The sequence below is a fragment of the Octopus sinensis genome, linkage group LG6 (genome assembly GCF_006345805.1).
Source record: "Octopus sinensis linkage group LG6, ASM634580v1, whole genome shotgun sequence".
Lineage (NCBI taxonomy): Eukaryota > Metazoa > Mollusca > Cephalopoda > Octopoda > Octopodidae > Octopus > Octopus sinensis.
Window position 1 is genome coordinate 94077231 of NC_043002.1, and position 10064 is coordinate 94087294.

Genomic DNA, 10064 nt, shown 5'->3' on the forward strand with positions numbered 1-10064 from the left:
TTTTTTTTTTTTGCAGTTTGGTACTGGTAGTAATATACGACAAAGTTCACGAACATTTTAGTCAGATGCTGTTGATATAACACAAGAAAGACGAAAGACTGTCGTAACTGACTTACATCCAATATTTCTTATCATAGCAGAGGCATTCTCTTTACGAAGAATCTTCCAGGGTTGAATCTGTTGTGGAAGTAGTTTTGAAAATTTTTATATTGAATAATTCTTTTAAAATTTTCAAAAATTCATTCCGGAAACGAGCATTTAACATACCATAAACAACAGGATTTAAAGAACTGTTTAGGATCCACAATCTTATGCCGAATTCCTTGAGTCTCTCAACTGGTACCGATAATTTGATGTTTTTCAAAAGAGGATATGTTATGCCTAAAAGCAAACAAGGGATAAAGCTTATCACAAATAATACAGTGATACTTGCTATAATGGAATTAACACGTCGACTTCTTCTCCTCTTTTCAGAAAATGTCCTCCGAAAATCTTTCTGATCGTTTTTCCGTAGTGAGATGCTCTTTTCTCTGAAGCGTTGTTCAGCCTTGCGTCTGACTAAAACATACAGAACAGACATTACGACTAATATGATAATGTTAAAAATTAGTAATCCAATAAAGTAGTGTTGCAGTTTTGAATATGGTACAATGTACGTACAAATGGACAGTCCATGGTAGTCAATCCGGTCGAAATACAAAATTGGTGGTACAGATACCAAAATAGCAATGATATTGATGATGATAGCTGATATTTTGGCGTGACGTATTGTAAGTTGATATTTGTTGAACCGGCAAACTTTGTTGTATCGCTCCAGAGAAATGATCAAAAGAGTTAGTTCAGACGAAGTACAAGTAAAAAATACCATAAATTTATCCATCTTACAAAGTATATTGTTTGGATAGTCGAGGGTATATAATATAGATGTTAATTCGAGAGGGATACCAAATAAACAACTCAAACTATCATAGATAGCCAGGAAAAATATGAAAATATTCAGAGGTGATTTCCTAAGGCGAAATCCATAAATATACAGAACAAACAAGTTTCCGAAAATTCCTATAGGCATCATTATTATCAAGAATATCAAAGCAGGTCGTGTTGTATGTAAAGGATATATCTCGCTATCATTTTGTGTCATGTTTTCTGTAAATGCCATTATTTACTATAAGGGAAAATAAAAAAAAATTTTTTTCAAGAATATTGAAATATATCAGTTATAAGAGAGAAACTAAATACGAGCTTCAACAGACAACGTCTGTAATGGAGGCTGTAAGAAATGTTTTTCAGACTAACGACCAAACAACTTTGTTTTAACAAAAGTTTCAGTAGGGATGGAAAGTTAAATTATTATGAACAAACGTACATCCTGAAAAGATAAAACACATGTCAAAAGAAACGTTCAGATGAAATTGAATTTTTGTAAACAATGACACATGAAAGCTAGATTTGTCTTCTATTTTCCTGTTGCAGGAAATAAGGCAAGTAGTGTTGATTACGAAGCAGTGAAAGAATTAAATTTCGACAAAAACACAGGAGTGTTTGTTTACATCAATCTTTTGCACCATAACTTAGTTCATAGAAAATTAAAATCCAGTATGTTTTGCTGACCACGGTTCGAAGGACAATCTGATATTGGTGGGGAGAATGATTGTTATTTTTGAGTTATTTAAAAATATATCAACAGAAGGTTTACAGGTGAACGCTAATTATACATCAAAAGTCTGATAGATAATGAAGTTTAATGAAGAACAAAGGTGAGGATGTTTCTTAAGTTGTATTTTGTTTCTTTGTTACTTATCAAAAAACAAAACAAATAAAATAATTTAAATTTACTTTTGATGATTAAACAAAAGAAACTTTTATTATTTTGCTTGTAAGACAAGGCGTCGAGTTGACAGAATCGTTAGCATGGAAGACAAAATGCTTAGTTGCATTTCTTCGGGCTCATTTTTTTCGGAATTCGTCTTTCCTTTTCATCATTTCGGGGTCGATAAAATAAGTGCCAGTTGAGTACTGGGGTCAAGTAATCAACAAGTCCTCTACCCCCAAAATACAGGTCTTGAGCCTAAAGTAGAAATATCATTTTCTTGTAAGTGGTGTGATATCAGATGGAAAATGAGTCGAGTACATTACAAAATGTCTTGTTTTGAATCCATATTCTATTGTCGCTAACTTTGCTTTTCATGCTTCTGGTATCAATCAAATATCTATTAGTTACTAGACTCAATATAACTGTTCCGCGCCACCACCACACTTCCAAATTTGTAAACTTTGAGTCGATGTTAGTAATTAATTTTAGGTTATCTTCAATAATCTCATGACAAGTTTGAGGTTACAACGCTGTTTGTGTCATGGCTACTTCTGCAGACAAGTCAGGAAAATCTGACGGAAGCGACTGTTTAATAATCCATAGACAATGGGGTTTAATGCACCGTTAAAGTACCACATTCGATAGCCCAGTTGTCTCAAAGATTCCATAACTTCTGTAAGTTTTACATCACTTTGTGGATAAGCAACTGTGAAAATTAGGCTAGGGATGAAACTGAATGCAAATAAGAACGTAATGCATATAAGAATTTTGTTTGTTTGTCTAATCTTTTTATAGGCTGTTAAGTTTTGATGGTGCTCGTTCATGTTATTCAAATTTAGACTTACTATATAGTTCGCATGCTTCTTAGCTGCCTTCCAAATGCGGTAATATAATAGAAGCATTATTATCAAAATGATTAAGTCAATTATCAGGTATATTAAGAAATAAGTTTGAAAAAATTTCTCATAAGCAGGTTTGAACATACAGACCTCAACAACTAAATTTGGTGAAATAGGAATCGCTAGTTTATCGAAGAACACTGCACCGAAAAACGCAATTACAATGGAAAGGAAACCAATTATCACAGCCGTTATTTTAGCTTGTCGAACCGAAAGTTGTTGCTTATCATGACGGCAAACTATATTATATCTCTCCACTGCTATCACAAACAAGGTTATAGCCGAAGTAATGCTACTGTAAAATATTAAAAATTTTTCTAGTTTACAAAGAATTCTGTTGGGATACATCACAGGATAACACGAGCCGACTATTTCTAGGGGTATTCCGAAAAAGCAGCCAATCATGTCAAAAGCAGCCAAAGAAATTAGAAAAATATGAACAGGTAGTTTCTGAAAACGAAAGCCATAAATGTACAAAGCTGTAGCATTGCCGAATACACCAATAGGCATCAAAATAGAGACAAGAATAATTGATGGTAGCATAATAAGAAATATGCTTGAATTAATATCTTCGATTGTGGTGGTATTACTATAATTCATTTTGTTTTATTTTACGTTTTCTTTCTTTTACAAATTTCCAACCGGAATATATTTACCTTCCACATATATTTGATATCCTTTAGGAGGCTTTTTTTTTCGCACGTGGTAGTTGAATGTCTTACAATTACATTTGATTATGTAACTTTTGTCTAAAAAGAGTCCACCAATGATTCAAATACGAACGTTAAAAGTCAATGTAAAGTTTTATGCATTTTACTCAGTAATGTCATCAGTCGATTTTTATCTAAGTAGAAGGAAAACGTCCTTACATTGTTAAGGGCAACAGATATCTGAATTGTAAATGTAATAATAATAAACAGAATAACAATGGGTCCTGGATATGAAAGATAAGCGGAAAAAAAAAACCCGGAAGGAAATCGGAAATGTATAAGTGTTTATAATCATGTCACGGGAATGGTGAAGCTAGTCGTATCTTGAATAAAGCTAAACCAAGAAACCTGAAGTGATTTGCGATCTGTACCCCTCGGTTAAGCAAATACCGGACCGTGATTACTTACATTGTGTCTATAGAGAACATAAATAAATTCGCCATTGTTCTCTCTATTCTTTAAGTAGGCCTTGGTGAAGAGACTGTAAGCAAGACCATAGCAAACCCTCTGAGACCTGTTTGAGTGGCACCCTTAACTTTCCGCTGAAACACTTACAAGTCATGAACTTGCATTAAATGAAAAAAATTAAATGAAAAAAAAAAATCTTACCCTCCCTCTTGCCTCTTTCGTTGTACTCTTCACAATGAGAGAAAAGTCAAGCACCGCAAGTAGATGTGTGAAAAACGAAATTTGAATTTTGAAAAAGTCTATCTATAAAGCGACATTTTGAATAATTTATTTTAAACTTTATCTGCTAACTCATCAATTATTCAGTTATTTGGAACAGATGGGTTTTGAGATTTAAATTAGGTAATTTTTTAAGATTTTAGTTCTTGTGTATAAGGGGCCCACCGAACTTGAAGTGCCCCAGGATCTCACTCCCTGGTTTAAATCCGGTTGGGGGCACACTCGTGTGGGCATGATCGAACGTCTTAGTGAGGGACTAAAGGGAAATGGTAAATTTTTTTCGTTAAAATATTAGGTGGGAAATATGCGAACGATATAAAGTAATTAGTAGTATTACTATTATTACTATATTATTACTTATTAGTTATTTCTGGGATGACTAAATATAAGCATCTGTGGCGTTTCTAACTAGAGGTGAAGAGGACCCATTCCCTGTCAGCAAAGAGATCTGCTTTATTGTACACATCAATATCTCTATATCTAGTTTTACTTGGGTTTTGCTTTCTCCATAAATTTTGTCTCACCACCCCAGCATTCTTAATACTGGATCTGCACCTGTAATTGTTTTAGATTTGAACGAAGAAAGGAAATGTTTGTTGAAGACAGAGGAAATGTTTATTCACAGAGACGTATAATAAATAGAATGAGCAATGAAATAAACTTTACAATTTCGGACATGAGTTCTTATACTCATCAATAAAAAGTCAAAAAGCGGTGATGTATGTTGGCAATAGAAAAATGTTTGGGACATAAGAAAGAAACGAAGTTTGCGAAACTAAAGAAACTAAGAAAAAGAATTGCAATGAAAACAGATCTGGCAATGGAAATGAGAATCGCAGCAGAGGAGAAGCAGGGTTAGTGGAGAAAAAAAAAAAAAAAAAAAGAATAAAAATCTCTCTTTCATCGTTTACTCGCTTCAGTCACTGGATTTCGCCCATGCTTGGACATCGCCTTAAAGGATTGAGTCGATCAAATCGGCCTTGGTTTATAAAAGCCTGACGTTCATTCTGTTTGTCTCTTTGTTGTATCGTTAGGCTATGGAGACAAAACAAACCAACACCGGTTGTCAAGCGGTAGTGGGAGACAAACACAAGCTCAATAACACACACACACACACACACACACACACACGTATATATAAATTTTTGTTTCAGTTTCTATCTATCAGATCCATTCACATGGCTTCGGTCGGCCCAAGGCTATTGTAGAAGATGTCGCGCAATGACCACAGCTGAGCAAAATTCAAACCGAATAAAAGATATCGAAACAAAAATAATAAAAAAATAAATAAAAATAAAAGAAAGAAAGAAAGAAAGAAAGAAGAAAGAGTAAAAAACAAATAAAAAGAAATTCTGGAAATATGTAGATTGTTGGAGGAAATAAAATTGAAATAAAGGTAAATATAAATATAAAACTGACGAATAAAGAATATTTATGACATAACATGAATAACGTTGTATATGTTATGATAATATGCATATATATATATATATTATATATATATCAGCCGAAATTGCGAGGATGATCCGGTTCTTGACTGAAGATTAGAGGCTTCGAATGACCCGTCCTTTTTTTGTGTCGTCTATTTGAGTGTCTTGCGTTCTTGTCCCATTTTGTATTTTTATATATATATATTTTATACATACATACATATATATATATATATATATATATATATATAGACATACATTTATACATACATACACACATATACATACATGCATGCATGCATCCATACATATATGCATATATACATTTGAGGTTACATAAATCATATAACCTGTCTGGCAAGCTTGTGTGTGTGTATATATATATATTATAATAATTAATTCTTAGGTTAACAGCGGAAAATAACGATACAAATTACGCACACGCACATACATATGTAGTGTGTATGTGTGTGCCTTTGTGTGTGCGCATGCTGCGTGAATTTTTTTAATGTATATATATATGTACGTATGTATGTATATATGTATGTAGTAAATATTAGTTATATAATAAAAGGAAGATTGCGGGGGTAAAGAAACCGTAGTGGGAGTAATTTAAGAAACCGCGATAACTAGAGCAGGAGAAAGAAAATAGAATATAGAAGCAAAAATGGAGTTAAAGCAAGAAGTATATCTTTATATATAAAAGTGAAGTTGTGTGTCTGTCTCCTACGATTTAGATTCCTAACTACTCCCACATTTTGCGGTGCAGTGTAACCAAAAGCGGGTATCTTATAGTCGTGATTCATATCGAGCCCTTCTGGGTATTAGCGCGCATCTACGATGAGTCTACGATTAAAAAAAAAAATTACCATTATTTTTTCCCATTTTTAATGCATTTTTTTGCTATTATATAAGGGAAGTACTCTCTAAAAATGTATTATTAAATCTCAGAACGTAAAAAGCTACAGTAACCCCCCCCCCTTTGTGGTTAGCTATATTGAGATGGCTATTATACTTTACATCTCTAAAAATGCTTATATAGTTATTTCCCTTACAAACTCGAGCAACGCCGGGCGATACTGCTAGTTACTTATAAAAGATAAAAAAAAATTAAGACTTAATATATTTAAAATATAAGGGTTAATTGTATATGGTGAGCTACGATAAGGACTCAACGCTTATAAGAAGCAAACATATTGGATTCCCAAAACCCCTTTGTTTACCCGAAGGAATTAAATTTTTTACGACGATTAAATAATTGGAAATTAAATAAATGAATTTCATGTTTCTGAGGTATTTAATAAGGGATTTAATAAGGAGTACAGGATTTTGATTTTAAATTTGAAATAGCGAAAGTTTAATGATTTGATAAAACTGGATCTTTTCGGTTTGAACGGCAGTTTTTTCTAGCGGTGTCATATGAAATTGTCACCCATAATTATGACCCTAGTATCGATCTATTGCATTTCAATCTGTTTTAGGGTTAGGGTTAGTTAGGGTTAGGAGTGGGGGGAAGGGTATCTTTTTTTCTTCACAAATGTAAATAAACCCAATCTGTTTCTTCAACAAGGGACATATTCATACGGCACAGAATGTTTTTTTTACCTCAATAGACGTCACTGATGGTTGAAATTGCAGAAATTGAAGAAAAAAAAACAATAAATATCTTACAAACTATAGAATTTTCTCAATAAAGCCAAGAGAAAAAGATGTTTTATAAACACATTGTACCAGTATACAAAGTTAAAAATATTTTAGTTACCTAGAAATTATGTTAAAAACTGCCGTTCAAACCGAAAAGATCCATAAAACTTAACGGAGGCTTATCCGTTTTTCTGGGTATTAAAACGTATTCCCGCGCTGACTGACGCTGTTCCTGATATAGCTGGCTGTCAAATCAATGTAAGAAAGAGGTGTTCTATTGTTATCGATTGTGTTAGAAACGGCTAATACTATTCCCTGATTACGAGGGGATACTGAAAATTTCCTGGCTTTATGGGTATCACGAAAGGCCTTGCTGGAGGCCCAACCTTCCGAGTTCTTTAACAGGGCTTAGAAAAAAACTGAAGGACCTCTGCTATAAGTGTGTGAATCTGAGAGGGGAATATGTTGGATAGAATCATAACTAACCGATCCTCCAGTATTTTCTGTTACCCCAAGCCACGAACATTTCGGCACCCGTTCGTAAGTGTTTAATAGTACAACACACACACACACACACACACACACACACACACCACACACACACACACACACACAACATACACACACACACACACACACCACACACACACTAACACACACACCACACTACACACACACACACATACACACACACACACACACACACTAACACACACACACACACACTAACACACACACACACACACACTACACACACACACACGCACACACACACACACACACACAACACACCACACACACACACACACGCACATACGCAAGCACGCCCACCCGCACACGTTCATATACATATACACACACACAAACATATTTGTATATGTATATTTGATTGGAATGCAATTGATTGCAGATAGTTGTGCTCGGAAAAAAACAAAAAAAAAACAAACAAAACACAAACAAAACAAATTCCCCACCCCCAAAAACAAAACAAAAACAAAAAAAAAAGTTGAAGTATCAATTACCTGTATTAGCAATTAATGAAATACTCAAATATTCGAAAACAGATTAAAGGAAAAATTATATATTAACAGTTTTTCAATCGCATACCACATTTAACGCGCGGGTTTGTATTTATGTAAATGTATTTTATCAATCAGTTCGATATTGAAACAATTGTCAAACCACAAACAACCGAAAGCAAATGCATCTGATCTTACAGCTTCTTAACAAGGAAAGGTTTTCATAATCTTTTGCTTCTGTTTATTGTGATGCACCTGAAGATACGATGCTGTTATTTTGCAGACAATTTAGGAAAATCTGACGAAAGCGGCTGTTTAATAGTCCGTAGACAATAGGGTTCATTGCACCGTTAAAAATCCACATTCGAAAGCCTATTTGTCTCAAAGATTCCACAAATACTGGAATATCCGCCTCGTATCTCGGTGGATAAATAATTCCGAGGAGTAGACCAGGGATTAAGCTGATAACAAATAAGACCGTAATGCACAGCAGAATTTTATTGGTTTGTCTAATCTTTGTGTATGTTTTTAAGTTTTTTTGGTGGGCATCCGCATCCCCGAAATTTCGACTTTCCGTATAGATAGCACGTGTATAATGCTTTTTAGCTACCTTCCAAATGCGATAATATAATAGAAACATTATTGCCAAAATGATTATGTCGATTAAAAGTGATATCAGAAAATAACTTTTAAAAATTTTATCATAACGAGATGTATAAACACACATCTCAACGTTTAAATTTGACGAAATCGGAATTTTCATTTTATCGAAAAACAAAACACCGGGTAAGGCAACTACGATGCACAGGAAACCAATTATCACAGATATTATTTTAGCTTGACGAACCGAAAGTTGCTGTTTATCATGGCGACAAACTTTGTTATATCTCTCCACTGCTATCACAAACAATGTGGAAGTTGAGGTACTGATGCTGTAGTATATTAAGAATCTTTCCAGCTTGCAAAGAATTCGGTTGGGATACATCAAAGGATACAATAATTCGACCATTTCTAGAGGTATTCCGAAAAGGCAACCAATCATATCAAAAACAGCTAAACAAATTAGGAAAATATGAACTGGTAATTTCTGGAAACGAAAACCATAGATGTACATGGCTGTAGCATTGCCGAATACACCAACAGGCATCAAAATAGAGATGAGAATAAACGCTGGTCTCATAGCAGCAAATGTGTCTCGATTAATATCCTCGATTGTGGTAGTATTGCTATAATTCATTTTATTTTAATGTTTGTTTTTTGCTTATGAATTCCTTGTTGCAATATATTCACTTTCCACATAAATATATCCTTGTGGAGAGTATTTTTTCGCTAGCGATATTCATTTGGTTTACAATTACATTTAATTACGCACCTTTTAGTCTTAAAAGAGTCCTTCAATTATTCAAATACGAACGTTAGAAGTTAAAATAACGTTTTTGTATATTTCACACTGCAATTAGCGCGCCGGGAGAAATGCTTAGCGGTATTTCGTCTGTCGTTACGTTCTGAGTTCAAATTCCGCCGAGGTCGACTTTGCCTTTCATCCTTTCGGGGTCGATAAATTCAGTACCAGTTACGCACTGGGGACGATTTAATCGACTTAATACCTATGTCTGTCCTTGTTTGTCCCCTCTGTGTTTAGCCCCTTGTGGGTAATAAAGAAATAGGTATTTCGTCTGTCGTTACGTTCTGAGTTCAAATTCCGCCGAGGTCGACTTTGCCTTTCGTCCTTTCGGGGACGATAAATAAAGTACCAGTTTCGCACTGGGATCGATGTAATCGACTTAATCCCTTTGTCAGTCCTTGTTTGTCCCCTCTGTGTTTAGCGCCTTGTGGGCAGTAGTAAAGAAATATATATTTTA

General features: G+C 34.2%; 3 protein-coding genes across 3 annotated transcripts; all 3 read right to left on the bottom strand.

Annotated features, from left to right (window-relative positions):
• LOC115213160 (C3a anaphylatoxin chemotactic receptor-like) lies at window positions 1-1836 on the bottom strand. Its single transcript, XM_029782097.2, has one exon. The coding sequence runs from the start codon at window positions 1157-1159 to the stop codon at window positions 152-154; it is 1008 nt and encodes a 335-aa protein (XP_029637957.1). The 5' UTR covers window positions 1160-1836; the 3' UTR covers window positions 1-151.
• Window positions 1837-2358: 522 nt separating this feature from the next.
• On the bottom strand, window positions 2359-3312 carry LOC115213162 (type-1 angiotensin II receptor-like). The gene has a single exon (XM_036503523.1). It carries the CDS (start codon window positions 3310-3312, stop codon window positions 2359-2361), a length of 954 nt encoding a protein of 317 aa, XP_036359416.1.
• Window positions 3313-8173: 4861 nt separating this feature from the next.
• LOC115213161 (type-1 angiotensin II receptor-like) lies at window positions 8174-9757 on the bottom strand. Its single transcript, XM_029782098.2, has one exon. It carries the CDS (start codon window positions 9437-9439, stop codon window positions 8444-8446), a length of 996 nt encoding a protein of 331 aa, XP_029637958.1. The 5' UTR covers window positions 9440-9757; the 3' UTR covers window positions 8174-8443.
• Window positions 9758-10064: the final 307 nt, after the last annotated feature.